This window comes from Hippocampus bargibanti, linkage group LG09 (assembly GCF_051943395.1).
Source record: "Hippocampus bargibanti isolate YZ-2025 linkage group LG09, ASM5194339v1, whole genome shotgun sequence".
In the NCBI taxonomy this organism is placed as follows: domain Eukaryota; kingdom Metazoa; phylum Chordata; class Actinopteri; order Syngnathiformes; family Syngnathidae; genus Hippocampus; species Hippocampus bargibanti.
In genome coordinates this window covers 7,682,410-7,709,371 of record NC_142742.1, presented here as the reverse complement: position 1 = coordinate 7,709,371, position 26,962 = coordinate 7,682,410, and the positions used below count along the sequence as shown (strand labels likewise).

Genomic DNA, 26,962 nt, shown 5'->3' with positions numbered 1-26,962 from the left:
ATGTATATTTTTCAGTACAAACCAATACAGGTTACTTATACACGCCTTAAACATACATTCCATACAAAATATAGCACTAAAACAACTTACGAACAAATTCACCTTACGACTGACCGTATGGAATGTATCTCATTTGTAAATTGGGGAGTGTCTGCTCTCTCGAATTAGCACAAGCTCATATCACCCGCATACCTCTACCAATGCTACACTATACGTTGCAAAGTTGGTTGGCATGAGTAAAGCCATCGCACAGAGGAGGGGAATGACAAGAATTTCCTTTTTTTTTTTTTTTTTTTTTTTTTACTCAGTCAGGTCCAGTAACCCTTTGGCCTTACTCCATCAATGCCGCCTGATGCCTGATTAAAAGGAAAAAATAGGGAGAAAAATGAGACTTGCTTATCTACAGTATGAAAGGAAAATACCAAGAAGGATCACCATTTCTCTGATTTACAATATATGCTGTAAGTCTAGACATGACGTGTTTTTGTTCTTTTTTTTTTTTACCCTTTGTTTTCTTTTTCAGCTCCAAAGGCCCGAGTGCCATGCCTGAGGGGTCCTATTCTGTTTTCCACCAGGGCCCAATGGGGGAAGGTGAGCCCAAGGCAGCTTTATTTTATTTTTTATTTATTTATTTATTTACTTTCTTTCATGAGCCATACACACTTCATCTGATTATACGGTCTTACAGTATCGCCAAAGCTTTTAATATGTCACTCGTAGTATGTAGGAGAGCACACCAAAAATGGAGAAAGGCCACAAGTGGAACAATTAGACCAAAGTAATGGCTTGGCTAGGCATTGAGCAGTCCTCCTACAGTGTCTTGTTTGGCTCTTTGTGTGTCTGTGGAGCTCCGCCAACCTCCGCCAGACCGCTGTATGCTTCGAACACATCAAAGCAGAATGTGTCAAAGACGAAGACCGCAAAGATAGTTTGCCTGTCCTGCGGTGATGAGATTTTGGGGGGTGGGGGTAGTTGGGTAAAGTTGGGTAAAGCAGGTTAGAGAATGGTCGGAATCAAATGTCATATTTTTGTGTTGATTATCTTTTGTCACTAGCGCCACGACTTTGACACAGTGGCTCTTTGTATCTGTTATTCTGTTCTCCGCCCCCTAGTCCCCCCCCCCGACCCCCTTTCAATCTACCGTATTTTCTTCACTATACATCCAATCCTATATCTATATATATAGATATACAGTATACACACACACACACACACACACACACACACACACACACACACACACACACACACACACACACACACACACACACACACACAGTCGATACATTACAAGTGGCTAAAACAGCAAAACGGCTCCAAAAAGACCCCCCTTTCAAAAACAATTGGCTTGTGAAAGCAAGGTGCTGTCAGCAATGAACTAAGAAGCTCATTTAAACGTACGCATCAACCGACGGACAAGGGGGCTCGTAAAGACGGAGATTTCATTGAGTTTCTGTGGAGAACAGAAAAGAGAGCCTGTGATTAATGCACGCAATCCAGTGGAAGACATCTTTTGTTGGAAAGGGGGGGGGGGGGGGGGGGGATGCCGTAAAATGATTTACAATGAAATAAATGCTTTGGGGGAAGAGTTCAAGAGGCCGAGACAATACAGTGAAGTTGGAGCGGCAACCAAAGGTATGTCAGGTTTTAATCGAAGGTTATTGCGTCGTGGTGTAACGTGAAGAGCAATGAAGCGGTTGAAGAGTTCCTCTCCAGAACTTCTATATTTTTTAATAAATGTTGCTGCCATCATCTATCTACATGTCCACGTCCCAATACCGACTCGGTTGGAAAAGCTACAAAGAATGGCAATGACCCCCCCCCCCCCCCCACCCGTCCCCTGCCCATCCCCAGAAGCCATTTAAAGCGGTACATTCTGCAAACACAGCTACATTCCTGCCACGGGTTAAGTCGATGAGCGTCAGTCCTTATCTTTGAGAGCGCTGCTGCAGGTCCGCCGATCCCTGTCTGAGCATTAACTATCAAACTAACAGCTGAGATGTACATCAACTTTTTAACGCCATATGATATGGTAGGCAGGATATTCCACCGTGGTGTGCAAAGTCGCGCTGAGGTGGAAACTCGAGATAGCTGTCATCCAGCTGCTCTGGAAAAATCATCTATTGAAGCAACAAATTCTAAAATCAAAAAGGAAGGAGAATTCGGCATTTGAAGAATGAAAATACTTGCGCATAGCCTTCTTTTCTCGCTAAAACTCAAACAGATTTGCACGCACGTTGGTAGTGGGAGAAAAAAAAACCTCAATTCATCAACCTTTGACCCTGCAGAGCAACTGCATTTAGATGGCCACTGCAATGTTTACCTTAACCACACACGTCATATTCGGGTTTCGCTCTGTGTATTTATTGTGTCCAAAAATCCACATGAAGTATATCGCACCAATACGAACATCAAGCCACTCTTGCCTTTGTCCTTTTTGAGCCTGCATTTAAATCCCCCGTAACTGAAAGCGTTACGAGTCAAATATTTTATTTCATTTCTTCCTCTATTCTTTCTTCATTTTAATTTTATCTTATAAAAATGGATACACAGTTGTATTATTGAGTACATTACTAGTCCTTACATGTTTTGGATTATTCACCTAGTTTTGGTTTATTTTAAAATGGAACTAATGGATGTAGAAGTATGTATGGACCTGTGAAATCAAAATAAACTTTAAATTGAAAAACAAAATCCACATTTGATCAGAGGGGGAAAAACACCACAAATTGCCCGAATTCCTTGTTTCCTCTTTTATTCTTAAACATCCACTCAGCTATCAATGACAAGGAAGTTAAGTCACCCTAACTCTACTCCCAACTGGGTCAAAATAAATGTGAACAAGCTGCGGGTTCGTGTACAATATGACCACTGCACGGTCGAGACTTTGGAAGAAAAAAAAAAGAAGAAGAGCACGAAGGCTGATGAGATACATTTCTTCCACCCAAACATGATTACTCTCTTATGTATGTTATTTATGTGGCTATCTAGCTAGCTATCTCGCTGGCTATCAAGCTGGCTATCCATTTTCTATCTACTTGCTGTATATTAGCTATCTAGCTGGTTGTCTAGTTAGTTATCTATTATCTAGCTAGCTAGCTAACTATATATTAGCTAGCTAGCTAACCATTTATTAGCTATTATTCAGCTAGCTTTCCGTCTATTTGAGTTGAGTGAATGATGTCGCGTGTGGCTGCCGCTGCTGTGACTGTAGAGTGACCTTGAGAGTTTTGAAATGAGCTTATTAATGAAATGTTTTATTATTATTATTATTATTATTATTATTATTTGGTGAAAAACTGAACCGAGGAAAAAAAGGGAACCATTGACACATTTGCATTCTTCAGCCAGAGAGGAAACCCAGCGCCAAATGTACCGTATGAAGGTGTGCCTTATATTACATAAAATAAATATATACATATAAAATAAAATATAAGGCACACCTTCAACGAATGACATATTTCAAAAGACTTTCCATACATAGGGTGCACCACATGACTTGGTGATATATATATATATATACACACACACACACACACAATACAATGTGAGTGTATGTATATGATCCTACTGATTAAAGGAAGCGAAACAATTTATCACTACCCGACAACTTGACATGATTGTTCTGCTTTAACTGAGGTCAACGTACTGATAAAAGTTACGGGTCACTGACGTTACATTCCTCATTGACGTGCTCGGAGGTGTAATCAGTTTTACGGATGCCCAAGCCGCTGAATAAACCTCATCGCACATTTTACAACCCCACACGTGATTAACGACTTTATATAAAGTCAATGGATTTCTTCCTCCCCACTTAGCACAGCTGTCCCGCCACCAACCAATGCGGACTCTGGAGTGGCACGAACACGACAGCGGCGTGGTTGTAGATCGTCGAACTGGTGTTAACGTTTACAGTGGACTCTCGCCTCCATTAAGCCCAGATGTGGAAAGAAACGTGAGTGTTGACTCGATTGGGGGCCGACTGAGTGTGCGAATGCCTAAAGCGTTTCTTGTTGGGGGGGTGAGATATCAATGAGAAGGGGGATCATCACATGCCGATACACTGAGGTCACTTGGCACGGCCGGATCCTTTCAGAGTTTCGGCTGGCCACACGGGGGGTTTACAGGATTAAATGTGAGCCCCCTCGACAATTTTAATTGTGCTTGTAAGGCTGACTAATCCGCCTTTCCCAAAATTGTTTGCCTTTCGTCAAGACACCTGAATTGTATCGAGCAATGAATTAGCGGAAAAATACTAACTGATGGAATGTCTTTTCTCCATTTTGCCAATCTATGAATCTTTACCTAAAGGTTCTCACAAACGTCCGGCCGGCTATATTAACTAAGCGCAGTAAACGAAGCAAGACGACACAAAGTGAAGATTATTTTACTTGTAAAACACCAAAATTCCCCAAAAGGTTCTCAGTCCAACATTTTGACCTTGAGTGTTGGTGTGGAATGTCGTTTATGTGTGTGTGCTTGTACTCTGCTGTCGACTGCCATTTTTTTACTCCCCTTTGGGCTAATTATTAACATTAAAGTCTACTTGTGGGCCAAACGCTGGGTAGAATTACAACAAAATCTCAAACCTTTGATAGAGCGTAAACCACAAAATGCCACTTCCTATTTCCTCCCTCCGCTCTGCTTTAGTCAATGAATCTTGGGCCTTGTGTATTCCCGACATTTTGGCTCATGCTGTTTGATAATGGCTTGTGAAGAGCTCAGGGTCTTATACCCGGAACGCACGCTGTGCTTGCAGGCTTTGCACTCGTGGGGTAGCCATTCACAGTTGGGTGGGAAGGAGCCTTTTTTTTTCTGATGCGGGATTGAGATCAGGATCATAACATGCAATCTTTTATTGAGTCTGGGAGCATTGAAGAAGGAAATCCATTGGCAAGGAAGCGCTTCATTATATTGTCGAGTGAAAATTCCCTGTTTAACAGTAAACTCAGAAACTTAAACGAAGTGGGGAGCTAAGGAGTCAGCACGTCATCTACTTCTGCATTAGTCGAGCAGCTCCAGGCCTTGAGCACATAGGTCACATTGCTTTAAAGGACAACCGACGCCTCCGGACAAGTTGTGTCCATAATTTGTAAAATCACTTCAAATGACTTCTACTGAGCGTATTTTACAAGGATTCCACCGCATTTAGCTATACTTTACGTTTGAAGACTTGAAAACACATAAGTAACGCGATGGTGAATCGTTGTGTGTTGCACCAAGACTACTATTTGATACTAGCTGACACAAATTCCCAGCAGACAAATCAGCCCATTTCCAACGAAACTTGGGTGCCATATTTTGCATTTTCTTGGACACTACATTGCAGTCCTGACAGCTCAAATTGATACGCAAGTACTTCTTTAATCGATTGCAAACATTTATGCTTTCCTCTTCAGAACTATTTGAATCATATTCATAACTGGATGAGTAACAAGAAAGCATCTTCTCCGAATCTGAAGCCATTGTTTTGATTCTAGAGCAAGGCAAAGACGTCTTGGCGTGACGTCATGAACAAGGAGGCGGGACATTCTGAAACTTTCTGAGGTCATTTTGAAGTAGTTTTGGGACACTTTAAGTTGTATTGGTGTTTTTCATTTGACTAAAAATATCAGCCTGCGTGTTTTGGGTATTTTAGATGCTATAAAACGTTTTTCTGATGTCAGTTAGGAATCAAAAAAATTGTGTTGGTTGTCCTTTAAAGTAAATACCAGCTTGATAGGAAGTGGAAACATCCACATTCTTTTACATGTATTTGTTTATCCCGCAGGTGACAATCTGCTAATTCTAGTGATAATTCTTTACAAGCCCAGAAACAGATGGCTTGACGAAGAAAATTTTTTTTTTTGTGTGTCAGTATTCATAAAGCAGTTTGCAGTGTGATCCTGTCAGAGCAAGTGAACCCCCCAGTGTTTGGAAAAATGCTCAACACAGACGAAAATAACAGACATGCCATTCTCGGCAAAGAAAAAAAACTTGGAAGAAGTCGTTCTGCTCACCCACAGTTTGTCGATGACAGCTTTGTGCATTCCTGTCCCCTCAGGAGAAGTATTCACTTTCAGCATTTTGGAAAAGCCCCAATTTTGGAAGAAAACATTTGTACCAAGCGGGGTAGTCGTGGAAAGAGTTTTTGGTGCATAAAAAGTCAAAGTTGGGAAATAACTTCATTCTCACTTTTCAATTGTGATATTAACCTTTTAATGTGCCCTGAACACGATGAGCTGTCCCTCAAAGGCATAATATGTTAATTGTATTTATGTATTGTGAGTCATGTTTCTGTAATGTTCTTCATTCTTCATTATTTCTCGACTCGCATTATCGACGCTGATGCAGTTCCCCATCAGTCACTGAACAGTCTTTTATCATTGTGTCAATGGCCGGCCGTCGATTGCATCGCGAGGCCTCCAGTAGTGCTCCGTCTGAATCAATCCCGACTGAAAAAGTGTGGTGGGTTTTTACTACTAGTCGACTAGAGGGTACCATTAGCCAGGAAATAACTGACCGACATTTCTTAATGATGTCCATTTTTTCCTGTAAAGTCGGTCTCGACTAAATGGCTTTAACAGTAAATCCCCAACCAAATCAATTTCTTCTCCTCTTTCAGCCATTGTGGGTTGACAAAACTGCTATTAAATCAACACAATATATTTGCTGATGCATCTTGCTACAGATACAGTGTGCAAGCTGTGGCCAGTATGTTCTTGTCACTAGCGGCTTGTGATCTGAGCAGTTTTCGCACAGCTACTGTTGGCTAGTGACGAGCCAATCATAGTAAGCAAAAATTCTGACATTGACTAGCGCCTTCAAGAAGGCATTGGTAACCCTTTTGGGTTGCCACCTCGAAATCTGATTGGTTAGAGCAACAGTTTGATCTATACATTTGATGGTCCAGGGCCCACAGAACTGATTGTGAAGGTATCAGGTCAATATCTGATCCTGGTAACAAATAATGACAGAAATGTGATTGGTTAAATGCTTAAATACCAAAAAACATCTGGAAGCAGTGTAACAGGGGAAAAGTAATGAAAGGAAGCTGAAAGACAATTTGGAATTATTGAATATGAATTCAAGGACAAAATACAATTAACATCAGTCGATGAGTCAGATATTTTTAGGCCAGCAGAGAAGGCTTTGCAAGCCTTGACGGTCCACCACTGCTTTCCGTTATGCTCTAATTGGCAGATGGCAGATTATGATGCCTCCGTCTGAATTTGTATTGCAGTCCACATTTATATTTGTTCGCATGCAAGACCTGTTCAGAAGATGAGTCATATCCTCACGAGATTTAGCAACCTCTTGGGAGCATCCTCATTGCATCATTTTCAAAGGGCGTGTTGCAATCCATACCTGCAAATACTTGAGAGGACATCATGGCTGGAATGAACATTCATGACTCTAGTCGTGAGGTTTCGATTGTAACCATAAAGGTTAGCATTCAAGTTTGTTTGTTTTTTTTTCCCCTCACACATACCGCGTTGTCATTCCCCCTACCACCCACGTAATAAAAGAATGTTCGCCAGTGCTACTGCCTTAAGGAGATGTGAATCATTTCTGTCATTCCAGTGACTACGTCTTTTCAAAAAGTTAATTGCTAGGTTCTTCCCATTTCTGTAGTCTGTTCATCTCCGGAATCGCCGCTATGACATCAGAGCCTGTGAAGCATTTGGATTAGGACTTGTCTGACGGTAGAAACTTGCCTGAAGTTCTCATTACAAACAGTAGACTGATTACTCATCAAGCTGAGTCGTGAATAAATATCCCATCTGCTTTTGGCTTGGGATCAAACTGAAGGATTCACTACCTCATTTTTAAATCATCATCCACAACAAGACAAAACAATGATTTTTGTCGTTGAGTGTAACCATACACTGCTGCCGCAGAGGCCATTTCGATAGGAAGTAGCCTCAGAGGGCTTTTTTGGGGAATTATAGTAGTGCAAATATTTAACTGTCAAAAAATGGGTTTCAATATTGTGTCGCTTTTAGCAAAGATGAATCATACAATAAAGACGGTTTGTCAAATTAGTAACACAAACAGGAAAACAATAGAGCGCCAACAGCCAAAGAGTCCCAACTATGTAAAAGCCTTCAAGTGGTGTTTGCGCACAAATTGAAGTACAGAAATTGGTGGTTGTCAATCTAGCTCAGGTTCAACTTCAATTCAATGCCATACCTGGAATCGTACACATCCATTGTGACGGGAGTGACACGGTAATAGGTCTGGCCTTGTCAAGGTGTCTACACATCTCACCGAGATTAAAAACAATCGTTTACAGATGTTGACGAGAGTCAAGACTGCATCGGACCTCATCCTGACTCGCAAATAATCCTGTTTTTTTTCTGCATCACTTGAACCACTTTGCGTTGGGTTCTGTTGATCCAAACCTCTGTTGATGTGGAAACGTAGTGAGTGGATTCAGTCACAGAAAATTCATCTTGTGGTTGATCAAAGCTGTGCTATGGTGGAATCTCATTCAATTATGAAGAGAAGTGAACAACTCTATCATAGACACCTTTTGAAAATGGTCTTCAGCAGTCCAGTCTGGAATGACTGTTGTTGTTTTTTTGGGTGGGGGTGCTTAACAGTTCTTTTTGTACCATTCCTGCCCTTCGCTATTACTTGGCATACCCCACAGTATACTGCTGTTATTTTGAAAGAATATTTGGGTGAGAGGTGAGAAGGAAATAGTGCATTTTTTTTTTAGACCAGACTAGCCATGGGTTGATTACCAGTTATATGTTTTTACTTTAAAAAGCACCGGTTTTAATTACCTTTTAACTTATTCACTCCCATTCCCGAATTTATTCAGGAATTGAAAAGCATGACATGAGGGCCATTCCCGAATTTGTTCGGATTTTGTTTTTTTCTTGCTGGGGTGCTGATAAAACGCTGGTCAGACTTCTGGCAAAGTTTTTCCCTCCCAGGATGGGGCAACTGCCCTCATTTCAAGCTCAAATAACTCCTGACCCATACAACTTAGGAATTAACTCTTTTTTTCTGATAAAAGAAGAGAGTCTAAGGTTTCTTACGCTGCATTGAATGTTGATGTAGTCCTAAAACTCTGAGGGTTGTACAATTTGACATAAAATGACAAAAAGCCTGGCACTGGAGTGGACACATTTTTGCACATCGTCTGGCAGTGAATGAGTTAATACGGTCTGTCACCGGGTTATGAGCTCTTCCTTAATTTTTTTTAGGGGTGTTCGAAGTGCGGCATGACATCATTGGCTATTTGGAGCATTCAGTAAATGAGCCACCTTCAAATTTATTGAGAGGCCAGATGCCCCCAAGCCCACCCAGACTCCCTCTCTTTCAGCAAGGGAAGGGGTGAGCAGTTAAAGGAAGATGCAGAGAAAAAGATGGAGCGAGGTGATTGAGATAATCAACGCATCACACTGTCTTTTTGCTATATCAAATAGCTAGTTAGCCTAAATGAGACACTATGACTTACTAACAGGAATTTAAACAGCAACATTTATTTCTTCAAATTTAACAAAGCACACTGTTTTGAGTGGAGCAAATATTCTATTTTTTGTTTAAAAATCTGTTCAAGAATGTTTTTATTTTGACCTAAATATCATGAAAAGGAGAATTTTTAGAGCCTCAATTTCAACATATGACCCAAATATATTGAAAAGGTCATATATAGAGCTTTAATGTCAATATCTGACCCAAATGTCTTAAAGGGACATTTTTAGAGCTTCAATTTCAATATATATCTACCCACGGTTATGGTGCTATCAGAAAATCAACATGAGGCCAAACGTGGCACGACTCCTAAGACTGACTTGGCAAACAAAGCAGTTGGCGCATTCAGACTGGTGTGTAATCGCTCCCGGCCACACTCCCTTTTTTGCACCATCAACCCGATAGTTGTCACGAGTATAAACGGCGGTTATCCTCCCCACAAGTTAGCTCCCCTGTTTCTCCCACCTCATTGCTTTGGCTGACTTCTTGTGGATAGTGGAACGAGTAGACGAAGTAACGGGAGCACGCACAAGCCTCTTTTCAGCCCAGGATTGAGTCATGGAAAGTAAAAGAGGGTGCCAGATGTGCACTCATGTGACTAAACCGGAGGGCCATCATTCAGCTGTCAAACATCTTTTGACTTCTCTCATGTGAAATGTAGCTTGCTTCAATCCAAGAAGAACAAACACAAGGTTGTATTTTCAGTCGGGTCAAGTGGATATGCTGGCGAAAAGTAAATCCGACCACCTCTTCCACATTTTCTCTTGGGCTTGATGCTTTTTCAAACGTGGGCTGACTTTCCATGATATATGGCTAATGAATAGCATTTATGCTAGCATGTCAACACTGATGTACATGAGTGGATTTCAAACCGACAACGTGAGCTATCAGCACTAAATTATTCCCTCCACCTCCCCACTTGGCAATAGACTTGACCTGAACCATTTCGTTTTACAATTGTAGATTTATTCACTCCCGATTTATTGGGCCAAAGTCGAAATACATTGAGAAAGACTTCCATTCTCTTATGGAGCATAAAATTAGGTTGACCTCTTTTGGACCCTACAAATACCTCAAGAAATTGAGCTTTAAAGTGGCAACTGAGTACCACGGGATCCCAGACTTGATATATTTGGATGCTCTATGAAGGAAAACTCCTCTCCTGGCCAGCTAGGATCTGAAACAGAATATGTACATGATTACTTCAGGACTTCAATACAGGCTGAAAGTAGGTGTAATCAAGTGCAGTTAGTTATTGGAAATGTGGTCATCTGTTGCTCTCGGGTTTTCTTGACATAGAAACTCTATGTCAAAGGTTTGAATCTGTTACTAGAAGAATGAAAAGAGCCTAAGAAGTCTTAGCAGAGACAATACCTCGATCTTACAAGATGTGTTGTGTATTTGTGTCATCTTTACAGAATATCCTCGGTTACCCTCACCCCTATCCTCCGAAGAACATGAACAAACAAACGCAGCTTTTGAAGCAGCCTGTTACAACCAACTATGTGCAGATCCTTTGAATGGAGAAGGCGAACGTCCAGTGAGTCTCGTGTCCACCTTGTCTTCTGGATCATCCCGTGACAGTCACAGCCTTTTTGGGAGCACCGTGACCCTTCCATCCTCCTGCACACCGCCCATACCAAGCGAGGAGGATATCGACTTGGAACTGAGCCCGGCCGAAAGCACCGTAGAACAGACAAAGGACCCGAGTCCTGGCCTCGGATGGTCCAGCAGACGATGGAAGCCTCACTTCGTCAGCAACCAGTGGAATAACACCAATGCGTCCTCAAACAGACAGTGTACACCGATCCTTCACGTCCCCTCTTCGCCTGTTGTCGCTGCAACAATGGCGCCCAACCCGAAACTGACTCACGTGGATCGAGTTGTTATGGAGATCATTGAAACGGAACGAATGTATGTCAAAGATCTGCGCAGCATTGTGGAGGTGAGTGCGACATACCCTCTTTTTAAAAAGGTGTCTTCTGGAAGAATGTCGAGCTATGACTTCATGTCTACAGCCACTGAAAGCAAATAATGTCTGGGCAAATGAAAACGTTTGTGGATATTCATAGTCTACCTAGAATACATTTTTCAACAAATTTGTGAACAACCAGAATGTAGTTGTGACACGTGTAATTTAGTGACTTACAGATTTGAAGGTTGTGGGGCAATTTATGGCCTGGTCAACATGTCCATAAATCTAAGTGTTTATTTGAATTGGTGAGAGTGTTCTCATATTTGATGTTTAAACTTGGACCACAATGCAGTTCTTTCACGGCCCATACTTTGCTTTTGAAATAAGGACATCACAGAGTTGCGGTGTGGCCATCACAGAGACTTGCTGTATTGAAAAACGATTTAACCGCTCAACAATTCATTCATCCCTTTGCACTTTTTGGAGCGTGGAAACACCTACCCTAAAGGGAAACCTCTTTGGGCCTCCAAATCATGCATGTGGCATAGAAACAGGAGCTCTGAGCAGTCTGCTACTAATGGTAATGTGTTTAACATGCAAAGCATTTCTGAAACGAGCTCTCTTGTCAACCAACAAAAGCACCTTTCCTCACCTTGTCTCCCGCCGCGCCGACGTCTGAGTCTAACTCCTGACAAACAGGATTCAAATCATGACCTCCTAGTATTTCGTTTGACATGCCTGGTCTGGCCACAGCTGTACAGTCAGCCGTATGAAGGCCTTCCAGCCAACACAAACACCAGTCCAGAGATACAAGAGAGCCAGCGGGGCTTTCCACAGGCTACAATGTGAGAACATTATCTTGTTCAGATGTATCCGCTACCCTTTTTTTTTGTAATTACGGCGCACCCTTAACTCCTTCGCTGCCATTCCCGAATTTATTCGGGAATTGAAAAGTGATGTGTAGCGCCATTCCCAAATTTGTCCATGTTTTGGGTTTTCTTGCGGGGGTGCCGATAAAGAGCTGGTCAGACCTCTGGCAATGTTTTTTTTTTCCTTCCGCGAGGGAGCAGCATTTGCTTTTTGTCCCTGTTAGCGCTTTGTGACAGCTTCAGTGGTCGTTAAAGCGCTATATAAATCAATATTTATTGTACGTCTGTGTAAGCTCTAAGTCATACAGGAGTGGTCCATCGATGAAAAGGTCTCTACAGCAGTCATCTGTACTTCTGTGAAGGTTGGGGGGAGCAGAGGACTATTCCCTGAAGCTAAACTGATTACTTATTTTGTCCTGACTGATTATGGTCTATGACTCACACTAATTGCCCCATTCGCCCTGGTATCACCTTTTAAGCATGACTAAGCCTACGTGGTAACGATCTAAGAAATCTGTTGTAAGCACGATCCAAATTGAACCTCTCATCACCATTGTACAGCCACCCCCATTTCAAGCTCAGATAACTCCTGACCCATATAACTTCGGAATTATTTTTTTTTTTCCTAATGAAAAAATCAAGTCTAAGGTTTCTCACGCTGTATTGAATGTTTATGTAGTCTTAAAACTCAATATATTCTATGGGTCCTGCAATTTGAGTGAGAATGACAAAAACCCTGGCACTGGAGAGAACATATTTTTGTACATCGTCTGGGTGTGAATGAGTTAATCTGCGCAAGAATGCCACACATAAAAGGTTACTGTCATCCTAAAGTTATGAATTAAGAAGCAACAGATTTTTATTGTTATTTTTAAAAAGTATGTCCTTTTGAGTGAAGATGTCATTTCCAGTGAATCACATTCCTCCCATATTTTGTTATTGCACCGTCGCTCAAATGAGACAAACAAGTGAGAAACTTTCCCCCTGACATCATCAAAGCACCACTTTGATACGACAGCTAAAACCAGTGACGGCTGTTGAAACTCCGTCCATCCGGTCTTTTTAGATATTGTTCCATCACTCACTCTCTTGCTCGCATAACTCCCATTCTTAACCATCCATTCAGTGAAAGCGCAGAGAACAACTGTTTGACCCAGATGGTCTCACACTACCCCATACATCCCCAATACCTGGCAACCACGCACAAGACATGATACCCAACTTGATAAAAACAGGAATGCGAGTGCCCTACAACGGCGTCGCTCGCAAGCCAAAGTTGTAATCAAAAGTATTCCCGATTTCAACTTTGAGAACTGCAACGACTGAGCCTCCTCATCTCCCACACTTTACTAAAGGTCACATGTGTGGTGCTCTCATTGTGGAGGAATCCACACCCATCAAACTTGTGCAGTTCTTTCGGCTGTGAAATGGGAAGTGGACTCGATGTACCGTGTCTCTTTTTTGGGATGTCTTTGCAGACACACCATCAGTGTTAAGACAAATTGCTAGTATCCTCTTTTAGTTGGCCTTCACATGTGCATTTTGATTCATGTCCACGTTCCTTGCTATATCATTGTTTGATATATCTAAACCGAAATAAACAAATTAAATTGTAATTATAATAATTAACTCATTCACTGCCGTTCACGAATTTATTCGGGAATTAAAAATATGACGTAGTGCATCATTCCCGAATTAGTTCGGGTTTTGTTTTTTCTTGTTTGGGTGCCAATAAAGTGCTGGCCATGGCCTCTGGCAATAATTTTTTTCCCTTCTACAAGGGGGCAGGATTTCAATGTTTTTCATGTTAGCGCTTTGTTCCAGCTTCAGCTGTTGTTAAAGTGCTATAGAAACCAATATTTATATATTGTATTGTATTTTGGACAGATGCCCTTATTTCAAGCTCATATAACTCCATACCCATGTATCTTAGTAATTAACCCTGGCACTGGAGTGAACACATTTTTGCACATCATCTGGCAGTGAATGAGTTAATGATTGGATCAATGAAAATGGACTAATATCTGCTGCCCAGTGATGTCGTCTGCCATCTTGCCTAACTGATAGGCGAGATTAAATTTGCCACAACCGTCAAATACAAGTATAAGGATTATACAGTACTGTACAATCTTGTCAAATTACAACTAAATCAACGTTATTTGTGCCGTGACCCCCCCTCCTGCCCTCCCTACCCCCGTCTCCATTATTGTGTTCCAGGACTATTTGGCTCACATTATCGATACAAGCAACCTTCCCATACGTCCAGAGCAAGTGTGTTCGCTTTTTGGAAATATTGAGGACATTTATGAATTCAACAGGTATGTTCTCCCTTCTGTAATCATACCAACTAGCATTTATGCTAACTCTGATTTTACTCAGAACTCAATCAATGTCACAATTTAGAGAAAAAGATACATGTACTTAAAGGACTACCGACACCTCCGGACAAGTTGTGTCCATAATTTGTAAAATCACTTCCAATGACTTCTACTGAGCGTATTTTACAAAGATTCCACCGCAAATAGCTATATTTTACATTTTAAGACTTGCGCTGAATATTCCGGAAGTCTTGTTTTTGAGTTGGTGACGAGTCCTCACGTCACTGAAGGAACGCCCCTGACAGAGAACGGACACACTGTAGCAGTCGTTTTATCATGTCAATGCATTTTGCGGTACTTTGTTTGGACTGAAAACTTCGTGTTGATCCGTGTTGATGGCGAAATTAGAAGGAAAACGGATAAATAACGCGATGGTGAATCCTTGTGTGTTGTGAAAAAAATGTTGAGCCAATTTCCACACGGAGCTTTGTCACCATCTTCTGCCTGTTTTGGGTGCGCCATCCCCCCCCCTCCCCCATTTGTCTCAAAATGACATGGAATGAATTATTTAATCGATTGCCAAAATGTATGCTTTCCTCTTCAGAACTATTTGAATCATATTCATAACTGGACGAATAAAAATGCCTTGAATTAGATTGCTGATATTTCACCCGGGCACCAAAAACACTCCTGTCAGCAGGTGGCCATTGCTGAGCCTACTTCATGCCAAAACACACATTGGCATTCCTCAAATAGTAACCCGCATCTTTTGTAATTCCTCAGAAGCTTGAACAGTGGAACATTTTAAAAGCCATATAAACTAGCCGAGAATGAATTTTGTTTGGTATGTGCTTCCTGTTTTCCTTTCGAAAAAGAAATTCCACATGTGGGAGGAAACCTGTACAGGTAGCACCTAAAAAAACCCACACAGGCACACATAGAGAACATACAAACTACATAAAGGAAAAACGGAGCCGCAGTCGACCACCTAAGGCCACAATCTATCAAACATGTACGGCTTAACAAATAAAAATTTCTGGTCAAACGGCATTGCTAAAAATGAATCATGTTTCTATAATTGTATAAAAAGACACTGAGCCAAATGTGTATTTTTAACGCTAAAATACAATGAATATTCTTAACCATTAATTTTTAAATGAGTACTTTGCCAAAGAAAATAGAGTTAAACACATTCCTAGCTTGCGATTTAAATGTTCCTTACCACAGTGGAATTGTATTAACTCTTCTTCAGTACACCGCGTGTAAATTTCAGCTGGTATGCTCTGCTCAAAAATCACTTCAGATGTGTGGAGGCTCTATTGACGCAGTCATGATGTGTGGTCGAATGAATTTGCTAAGCTCTGAATAGCTTTTGTAGGCTATGGATTCATATAATGGGAAGAAAGGTGTTGGGATACAGCTTTTATGAACTTTGAAATCTTTTCAACCTGGCTTGAGGCTCCACTGCAATAAGGCAACTGTATTTTACCGTGACGCACTGCCCACTAGTGGCAAGAAAGGGCATAGCAGGATATTTTCTTTTATTCTCTCTTCCAATAATAATAATAATAATACATTTCATTTATAAGCGCCTTTCAAAACACTCAAGGTCACTTTATAGTCACAGGATAAGTTTTTCTGTGGGTGAGCAGCGGCAGCCACATGCGCCAGCTTTCACTCAACCCGGAAGTAACTCAATTGTTGTGTACTTTGGATGTGATAATATAAAAATAATATATATAATAACAACTCCAAATTGTCTTTCAGCTTCCTTTCATTACTTTTCCACTGTTGCACTGCTTCCAGACATGTGTTTTCATATTTAAGCATTTAACCAAACCACATTTCAGTCATCATTTGTTACCAGGGTCAGAAATCTACCTGGACGCCTTCATAATCAGTTCTGTGGGCCCTGTCACGTCAGTATCAATTTGCTATTTATTTGCTATTTACTATCTATTGGCTATCTAGCTGGCCAGCGAGTTATCAAGCTGGCAAGCTAGTTATCTAGCTAGCTAGCTACTAGCGAGTTAGCTAGCTTTCTATCTATAAAGTTGCTGCCGCTGCTCACCCACAGAAAAACGTATATTGTGACTGTAAAGTGACATTGAGTTTTGAAAGTTTCTTAGAAATGAAATGTATTATTATTATTATTATTATTATTATTATTATTGGATTTGATTTGCCTTTATTAGTCTCACAGTGGTTAAATTTACATTTCACAACAGCAAAGTGATGAAAGGAATGAAAGTAGAAAAAGAAAATACATGAGCATTATTATTATTATTATTATTATTATTATTATTATTATTATTATTATTATCAAATAGATATACAGCTTATCAGCTAGCTAATAGATAGCTAATAGCTAGCTAGTCAGACAGCCATATTGCTAAAAGATCGCCAGCCAGCCTGTACTTAAGCAATAGGCACTTGTGTCTAAATTCCTTTTCAAAAATACATTTATTTTCTCGCGCTCGTCATTTTGTGGTCAACTGTGTGTCTTTCAGTGAGCTGTTGCAGGCGTTGGACATGTGTGACAGCGACCCCGTGGCCATTGCCCAATGCTTTGTAGATAAGGTGAGTGGTCTCATCCTCCTCACAAGGTTTTTCAGGAAACACTTTGATCCACGTATCAATGGATTCTTTCTTTTTGATCCCTCAGAGGGAATATTTTGAGATCTACACCCAATATTGTACCAACTATCCAAAGTAAGAGTTGCAAAATAATAACTTGGAGATAGGATCATCTTGGAGTTCTGACAACCTTTTTTTTTAACAATCCTCTAGTTCAGTCGCAGCATTAACTGACTGCATGAGGAGTAAGACCTTGGCTAAGTTCTTCAAGGATCGCCAGGCTGCTCTGAAGCGTTCGCTTCCTTTGGGTTCGTTCCTTCTCAAGCCAGTGCAGAGGATCCTAAAATATCACCTTCTGCTTCAGGTGAAAAACTGTCTTCTGTGGTTGTTCTCCTCCTTTGAAATACTGTGCCGCATTGGCCTTCATCCTTTTTTTTGTCAATCAAAGGAAATTGCTAAGCACTTTGGGCCAGATGAGGCGGGCTACGAGGTGGTCCAGGAGGCGATAGACACCATGACAGGAGTAGCCTGGTACATCAACGACATGAAGAGGAAACACGAACACGCCGTCAGAGTGCAGGTTTGCCTATGATTACAACGCACAAACACAGTAACGTGAGACGACTGTTTTTGCAGTTGAGGTTTTTTTTCTCATACGCAGGAGATCCAATCCCTTTTGATCAACTGGAAGGGTCCTGACTTGACCACTTATGGCGAGCTGGTTCTGGAGGGCACCTTTCACGTCTTGCGGGCAAAGAACAGTCGTACACTCTTCCTGTTTGAAAAGATGCTGCTCATTACCAAAAGAAGAGGAGAGCACTATGTCTACAAGACACATATCTCAGTATGTTTTTTTTTTTTCATTTATATAACTCCCATTAATTTCTAACTAATGTCCTTTCTTCTGGTATAATCATACAGCTGTGATAATTTTTTTTTTATTCTTTTTTTTTAGTGTTCCACCTTGATGCTACTTGACAGTGCGAAGGACCCTCTACTTTTCAGTGTTATCCACTTCAAGCATCCAAAGCAGCCCCATACAGTGCGGGTAAGCATGGACTGTCTCATTTGAGGTCTTGAATGATCAGGGTGCCCAGAAACATCCAATGGGCGAGACAGAGTGCAGCCCCCAAACTAATAAAAATGGACGGTTTTCAGAAACAAAAAAAAAACAAAACAAAAAAAAAACAATTACAATAAAAGTGCCTTTTCAAATAAAGTTTTTTTTTGTATCAGACCACCAAATACTGTATTTTACGGTGTATAAGTTGGACCGGAGTATAAGGCACACCCCCAATGAATGGTATATTTTCAAACTTTTTCCAGACATAAGGCGCACCTTCAATGAATGCCAAACGTTTTCCAAATATAATATATCAATACAGGTAGCATCCGATTTACGACAGAGTTTCGTTCCGACTAAACGGTTGTAAGTCAAAATGGTCGTAAGTCGTAATACATTCAAAATGTGCAATAGAGACTTGTAGGCTAAATGACTGGCAACCCCCCCCCCCTGTGGTGCCATCACACGGCCAATTGCTAAGTGAGATGCTGGCTGGCCAAAATTGTCATACGCGTTGCCGGCCTGCTAGCGCGTTGTGGTACCAGGCGTAGAATTAAAATTGTAAAAAATAGGATCTGGAGGTTGTGGTCGTAAGTACGGGTGGTCGTAAGTCAAGCCGGTCGTAAATCGGATGTTACCTGTATATATAAGTTTTCAAATTACAAGGCACGCCGCATCATAAGGTGCTACTGTAGAGGCTGGGGTTACGCACTACTTCTTCTACAAGGGGAAATTGAGTCGGTGGCTGCGAGACCTGTTGTGGCTCAATATTACTTCACATATAAGGTGCGCCTGCGTATAAGGCGCATGTTCATCTGTTGAAGAAAATCAAGGTTTTTGGGTGCGCCTTATAATCCGGAAAATATAGTAACTATTATGTGTCTCAGTACAAAACCTTCACTTTGCAAAATTGTGCACCTTATATATATGGAAAGATTTTGTACCCCATTCATTGGGTGTGTGCCTTATACTCCGGTGCACCTTATATATGGAAAAAGTTTGAAAATACACAATTCACTGGGGGTGCGCCTTATACTCCAGTGCGCCTTATACACCAGAAAATACGGTACTTTTAAGACTGATCACTGTAATACACCATTTAGGCTAATGGGTTGAATTGTCTTTTGTTATGCCGGGCCTTCACGCGTCATCTGTATCTTTAATAACACGGACAATGGCCTTTTGTTGTAGGCCAAATCTGTAGAAGAGAAGCGTGTCTGGGCCCATCACATCAAGAGGCTGATTCTCGAGAACCACAACGCCATTGTTCCACCAAAGGTTCACAACAATAAGCATTCACTGTATAACTTCATCTCTTTATGACCGCATTGTAACAAAACATTGTCATCCTCTTATATTTTAGGCAAAAGAAGCTATCGTGGATAATTCTAATGGTGAGTATGATCAAAGTAGGTTTTGGATGAACCCTTTTGGGTGCAGCGGATATTACAGTGGACATCTTAACTTGTTATCAGGTTGTTGAATCTATGAAAGGGTGAATTTATATTCTACGTCTATTTGTCTTTTAAACCAATCAAAACAAAGAAGAAATAAAAAAGTGACCATCGTACTCCTATGTAGGTCACGGGAAGTACCACTCTAGTCCAGAAAGTGTGAAGAGAGCTGATTCCTACCAACCGGATGACTTTTATGTTGCAGGATGGAATGGGAGGAGGAGATCAGGTAAGATTTCACACACCTTTTTTGCCCATCACCATGAATGAATAATTGGTTTTCAATTTTGAAGTTAAAAATAAAGACTGTTATTGTGGTTTACATGAGACAATTTGATATTTTGATTTGGACATCAGCTAGCATCATAGCACTTGACATGCTTGATTTGCTTTCGCGGGCCAAATAAAATGATGTGGATCTTAGTTTTACTTCCTGGTGCTTTCTACTATCGTTGTGACTGCTTTATTTTCTGTAAATGATAGTTTCGTATAAACAGTTCAGGTATGCTGTCATGTCTTTTTTTTTCATTCATTGCCCTACCCTTCTCTTTTAGAACCCGCGAAACAAATCATCAAAAGTACGAAAGGTCAGTACATTGATGACATCATATTTGTCAAATGTATTAGTAATTTTGCTACGTAGATGCAAGTTTTGTCTACTGTCTGAGAAAGCCGTTTGATAATTTTGGTTCACCTTTTCAAATGGCTGCTAACGAGAACAAAAGATACACTCACTGGCCTCCTTCTTAACTCATTCACTGCCAGATGATGTGCAAAAATATGTCCACTCCAGTGCCAGGGTTTTTGTCATTTTCACTCAAATTGCAAGACCCACAGAATACTGTGTTTTAGGACTACATAAACATTCGATACAGCGTTAAAAACATTTGACTTTCTTCTTTCATAAGAAAAAAAGAGTTAATTCCGAAGTTATATGGGTCTGGAGTTATCTGAGCTTGAAATGGGGGTGGCTGTACCTTCCTTCCGTCAACCTTCTTGTCCACCTCTGCCAGTGGCGGGCTGTGGATTTCATCGCTAGGCCTTCAGTAGTGCTCCATTTGAATCAATCCAAACTGAAAAAAAGTGTAGTGTGGTTTATTACAAGTCCACTAGAGGGTGCCATTAGCTAGGAAATAACTGACCGACCTTTCTAGTGACTAACCATTCATAGTTCGTGAAAACTCTGACGTTCTCAGCGCCTCAAGCAGACCTTGGGTTGCCAACTCGAAATCTGATTGGTTAGAGCAACAGTTTGTTCAACACATTAGATGCTCCGGGGCCCGCAGAACTGATTGTGAAGGCGTCCAGGTGGATTTCTGACCCTGGTAACAAATGATGGCTGAAATGTGATTGGTTCAATGCTTAAATACGAAAACAATCATCTGGAAGCAGCACAACAGGGGAAAAGTAATTAAAGGAAGCCGAACGACAATTTGGAATTATTTGATAAGAATTCATGGACAAAATATAATTAACATCTGTCCGTGATTCAGATGTTTTTAGGCCAGCAGAGAAGGCTTTGCAGGCTTTGACGGTCCGCCACTGGATAAAAGTCATTTTAAAATAAGAAATTTTATATCCAGGGGTCACAAAGAGCCACAGTAAGTGACAGAGTCTAGTGTTGCAGACCCCTGATCCGATATTAGCGTCAACATCATAAAGCCTTGATGGTTCGCCACTGGTCTCTGAGGGAATTGTTCATCACATAACAACCTTCGGAAATGACAATTATCTAATCGCAGTTGTGAGTCTAACCATTGCCCTGCTCGCTGTAATGATGCCCGGCTTATTTAATTAGCGCATGAAATATTGATCTTCGAAATATCAGGACACCATCATTTGTTAATGACTTTTTTTATGTTTTTTTTTCTCCACTCTCCTTACAGATGTGATAAAGGTAAGTTCTCGGAAATGAGCGTCACCGATAAAAACTTCTTTGCTACTGCTGCTTTGCAACCAAGACATATCTCATCAGTCGCCTAAATAGCTTTATGGTCCCATCGCGTTAAGTCATCACAAACCACATCTGTGCCCTCACACACAGCATGCAGAGAGTGAGAGCGCCCTGCCACAAGTGTACCCAAATATCAGAATCCAGACCTCCAGTCTAAGCGACCCCCTGAATGAGAGTCCCTCTTTGGAGAACGCTGCACAGCAGCTAAGTTCCACTCCGGCAAAAGCGCGCCCCTCGCCATGCGAATGCAGTCCGAAGCTGCCGATGACGGAAGAGGAAAAACGTAAAGATGAGGAAGGAGACGGTTACAAGGAGGATTTCCTGATGGGGGACGACCAGGTAGCGGATTTTGCCAGCTCGGTGTTGGCAGCCATCTCCTGCTGGCACTATCGAGCCCGGGCTTTGCTTTCTTCTCACTTCACAACGGTGAGGGTTTCCAGCCACCCACAGCTTCCCTGTTTCCTGCTATGTTTCGCTTGCTATCACGGTGGCCCTCGTCCCACTCTGTCCGCATCCCACTAACAGCTGCAATGAATGATTCAGTTTGTATTTGGGTTGTGGTGGGTTGAAGCGCTCCCATGCTGGTCGCTGCAAACCTCAGAGGTGATCAACTCGATGTTTGCACGCCTTTGTCTTTTCTGTTTTCCTCCCGTTTCCTGTCGAGCGTCAATGTCAGCATGCTGCGTTACTTAACTCATTCACTGCCATTGAAAATATGATATAATAATAATAATACATTTAATTTATAAGCGCCTTTCAAAACTCTCAAGGCCACTTTACAGTCACAGGAGAATTTTTTTCTGTGGGTGAGCAGCAGCACCCACACGCGCCGGCGTTCACTCAACCCAGAAGTAAATCAAATGGATAGAAAGCTAGCTATTGTATAGTGAATAAATAGCTAACAGATGCCCAGATAGCCGACAGCTAACAGCCAGCCAGATAGCCGACAGCTAATAGATAGCTAATAGCCAGATAGCCAATCATAGGAAAATTGTGCTAGCATACCGAGGACATGTTACCATGTATTGAATGTTTATGTAGTCTTAAAACTCAATATTCTGCGGATCCTGGAATTTTAGTGTAAATGACAAAAACCCTGGCACTGGAGTGGACACAGTTTTGCACATGTCTGGCAGTGAATGAATTAATGACTTGGAAATTAAATTTGTGTCTTCGTGTACACTGCAACCATCGGCTGAACGTGTATTGCTTGACTTCAAAGGAGACCGCGTCCTCCGTGATAAGCAATTGTAATCGCACAAAATTTGGTCACTCTTTAAGAGATATTTTCCCCTCTGAGTGGCCCCTAATTGCCTCCAGATTATTAGTTACCATAATGGATTCTCAAAATGTGTCGTTTCATTTGGAAAGCTTCATATTTTCCGAAGGCTATTGGACTCAGTTTCAAGTCTTGCTGACATCAAATGTTTCATCTCCTGAGGACCGGCTACATTTTAAAAATATTTCGATACGACTCTTTCAGGATGAAGAACTCTGTGATGTCGCTCAGCCGACCGACACGCCCAGAAAGGAGGCTCAAGAAGCCCACAGCCGGGAAGCAAAACCACAAGATCCTAACTCGGTGAAGAATTGCTCGCTCATTCTCCGCTCCGATAGACATTATAGTACATTGAGTTTAGCACAAGCACTACATTTCACTGAGACCTGGTTTTAAATCCTGTATTAGGACCTGCAATCAGCCCTGAGATTAGGTTTTGAGTCAGAAATGAGGCGGGGCTCTTACTCTACTGAGCAAAGTACACATCAGACTTGTCGTATTGCGTTCCGTTTTTATATATCTAAATGTTTTTGGTCATATTTCAGGTCCATTTAGAGGAGCTGTTTCCTTCAGACTCTGTCCCTCAAGCAAACATCATCCATCAACAGCCCACGTCATCAGTCTGCACCTCCCTTACGCAAGAGACCGTCACTGCGGAGTCCGCTGAGACCTCGAGAGAAACCGGTGAAGAAGAGGCAGGAGAGAGCGACTCGTCAGGTCTTCAAGCAGAGGAAACGAGTGTGCCAATGAGTAGTGAGCTCTCTGAGGAAGAAGAGGAAGAAATGGTTTCTGGGAGTCTGAGGATCTTACCGCGTTCCGTGTTAGATCAAGCAAATGTCATCGCCGAACGCTTTACCACCGGCCTGTCCCGACGCAGCAGCCTGGTCTCTGAAGATCTGGGCTCTCTTGCCTGCTCCTCACCATTTACCTCTAATGAAGTCTTCATAACCCCATCCACCTGCACGGACTCTGAAGAAAAGTGCCAAGACTCGCCGAAAGCGTTGCCTTCTGAGCGACAGGTCACCTCTGAGGCTGAGCCATCTGCATGTGAATCCCCCCTCGCTGAAGGGGAACGTCGGTCCACCCTCTCCAAACAAGATCTCCTCCTGATCCATAAGGTAAGGAGATACTATGAGAACGCAGAGCACCAAGACGCCAACTTCAGCATCAAGCGCAGGGAAAGTCTCTCCTACATCCCAGCCGGCCTTGTCAGGAATTTGAGTCGACAACTTAACAATATTCCAGATCAACACGCGGTCCCGGTCCACAGGAAAGTCCTCTCCCATCATAGGCCAACTTCTTGGTCTGTGTTTGACCTTCCGGGCTTGGACAAGAGTCCAAATGCGGACATTTGCCAAAAGGCTGAACCACAGAGATCAGAGGAAGTGAAAACGAGATCCCCTAGTGTCACGGATTCTTCTACCACAGATGAAGACTTTCGTCCGTCATCGGAAATGATCAAAGTCTGGCAAGACATGGAGTCGGAGGGGGACGTCCAGCAGACTGCAGGAGAGAAAAAGACCTTCTTTGAGTGTTTGGACTCCTCAAAACGTAAACTCAGAAAGCAGACATCTCTGATTCTAGAAGAGAGTGAAACAAGCTCCATATCTGAAACAGACTTCGCTCAAGACTCCAAGCGTCTTCATACCAACAGTCAAGGAAAGAGCTTGGTCCAGCTTCCCAAGCTCATTAGCTTCAGAAACAGTGTTGACGAGGACCAGATCTTACAGGACATGGGCAAGATGAAGAATAAGGTCTTCCAACTGGCACGCCAGTACAGCCAGCGTATCAAAAACAACCGGCCGATGGTCTGGCACAGGAACCGGGAGGCCTCTAGTCAACAAGGGTTCAAGAACATGCCTGCTGTCCTGGAGGAGAAGCTCAAGAAAAAGGGTATGTTTGATTTTTTTTTTTTGGGGGGGGGGGGTTCTTTTCTAAAAAATAAAAAAAACTCGTGAGGAAAGCCAGGTGTCAGAGATGTTCGGTCGGTCACTGTGGACAAAGGCTCAAACACAGGAAGATTGTGTTTTATGCCGGCCGGGGACACAGTAATTCATGACAGAAGCCCAAATTCTGCAGCCCTCTGCCAAGCTATTTATTGAGACTATATGCAAATTTAAGTGATACATTAGTAAAAAATAGTTTTCTTGATGAGAATACAACGCCCCTGGACATCCGAAGCACCAACAGCTGTAAGCAATAAAACATAGATATTTTAATTGGTTGTCTTTTCCATGACCTGATCAATTTGTAACCTGGCTAATGAGCTCTTCCTGTGAGGGAGTTTCAAGTCCTAAATTCTGTCCAAGGCCATATTTCCTAGATGAAGATGACAGCTTAACAGGCTGTGTTCAGATTGACCGCAGGCCATCCGCATCTTTACTGTGGGCCTATTGTGTACTCCAGTCACACATGTTCACTAAACACATAACATGAAACTTTTAAATATGATAACTTCTATTCTGTCTAATCTCTACCACCAGGATATTGGAGTTCCTCATGAGATATTAATGGTACCTTCAAGGATGTTAATATTTAGTGCCTTGGGAAGTCTTTTGTATCAGTCTCCTGACTGATTCCGTTGTGAAAGCTCTCCATACACCATGTTCTGAAAGATGCAAGTCCAAAGCTTGCAAGAAAATCAAGTTATCTACTCTGTAGTTTATGGCAGCCGACTCAACTCTTGTGTTCCTCCACCATGTTTGCAGGTAAACCCAACCTTAGACTGCCCTTGACCACTTGTGAACCGACGGTCCTGCATGAGGTGTATCCGCCAAGTCCGCTCCAGACTCCGAGTTCCGCAGCCAGCTCGCTCAGCACCCTGACCGACCCGCAAAGCCCTCAGTTGGAGAATTTCCACTGGCCTGATGTCCAAGAGCTGCGCTCCAAATACAACCCAATTACACCTGACACGGACTCCTCAAAAGACGCTTTGGAATGTTCTCCGGTCAAGTGCAACTGCTGCTCTTGCGCCGACTCTCATCAAGACCCGACGCAGTGTTCAGCGACAAAACCCGAGACCTGGTACAAGGAGAGAGCGGAACAAGACTGGCCTGGGCCCCGGTCCGAGATGATGTGTAGATGGGGCTCTCTGGAGTACATACTGCCACTCCAAGAAATGCAGAGCCTGCAGGAGCCCGTGCGCCCCTTCTGTCCGAGCAGTCCGGCGTCTCTGACCAACGCGCGATGCGGCGTCCTTGCAGAAGGAGACGAGCAAGCAGTGGACAGCTCACCATATCCCGGCAAGTCAACCGCTCCGAGTTCAGCCAAATCGTCGGAAAGTCATCTGGTGAAGAGCTTACGAGACAAGTTCCAAAGCTTAAGCACCAGCTCATCAACATGTTAACTGCTAATATTTATCTGTTCGAACAGTAAATTAGCACGCCCTGTCTGCAGTGCGGTCCACATCGGATTCACCCAGTAATGGTTTGTCAAGGGATGTTCTTAGTGGAGGTCAAGGGCAAGGTCTTAAAAGAAAAAAACAAACTGTGCGGCAATATTTGTACATTCGGGACTTAAATCTTGTAATTGACCTCTCTTTAGGATCATTGATGATAGGCTTCCGTTTAATTCTCACTCACTGTTGGTGGTTTAATACGATTAAATCAAAACAAGTTGGCTGTGGGAAGAAGATATTACCTCAACTAAAATGACCGTGCACCAAAGAGTTTCGTTCGTTGGTCATAAATGTAAAAAAAAGTCCTGTTGTGACAACAAGTCTTTTGACTAATTGCAGCTGTTTTCATGCATCACTGGAGCTTTATTATTTTCCTCAATTTTTTATTTTTTATTCAGTAATATTTATGAAGCTACATTTGGGGGCCGAATGGAGGCATGTAAATAGCTACTGTATAAACTCCTTTTGAAAGCTTGCTAATCCAGAAAGACTACTTGAAGTTTGCCATATTTGAAATGAAAAGAGAGATGCTGCGTGTCCACTGATGTTATGGACTGTAGCGCGTACAGTATTTACATGATGTATGTAGTCCACATCTGTCTGAGGCGTCTTCATTTGAGAAGACAACATTTGACGTGAATAAACATGATGTAATGGTCTCAAATCCA

General features: G+C 42.1%; 1 protein-coding gene across 2 annotated transcripts; it reads left to right on the top strand.

Annotated features, from left to right (window-relative positions):
- Positions 1-442: 442 nt before the first annotated feature.
- LOC148893518 (pleckstrin homology domain-containing family G member 3) lies at positions 443-26,962 on the top strand. 2 transcript variants are annotated; one of them, XM_089004750.1, is made up of 19 exons: positions 443-461; positions 524-591; positions 10,887-11,413; positions 14,470-14,570; positions 17,081-17,150; positions 17,236-17,282; positions 17,361-17,511; positions 17,596-17,727; positions 17,809-17,991; positions 18,103-18,195; positions 19,402-19,488; positions 19,574-19,604; positions 19,792-19,893; positions 20,219-20,251; positions 21,551-21,561; positions 21,709-22,044; positions 23,102-23,200; positions 23,443-24,790; positions 25,606-26,962. In XM_089004750.1, the coding sequence occupies exons 1-19, from the start codon at positions 457-459 to the stop codon at positions 26,241-26,243; spliced, it is 4,062 nt and encodes a 1,353-aa protein (XP_088860876.1). In that variant the 5' UTR covers positions 443-456; the 3' UTR covers positions 26,244-26,962. The 2 variants fall into 2 exon arrangements, with proteins under 2 accessions (XP_088860876.1, XP_088860875.1); XM_089004749.1 differs by lacking the exons at positions 443-461; positions 524-591; positions 10,887-11,413; positions 14,470-14,570; positions 17,081-17,150 and having other exon boundaries at positions 17,194-17,282; positions 21,709-22,031; positions 23,101-23,200.

Bases quoted from the DNA above. Each gene is read 5' to 3' on its own strand.
- LOC148893518 (XM_089004750.1), top strand. The intron at 17,151-17,235 runs GTGAGTGGTCTC...TTGATCCCTCAG, and splicing joins CCCAATGCTTTGTAGATAAG to AGGGAATATTTTGAGATCTA. The intron at 18,196-19,401 runs GTAAGCATGGAC...CTTTTGTTGTAG, and splicing joins AGCAGCCCCATACAGTGCGG to GCCAAATCTGTAGAAGAGAA.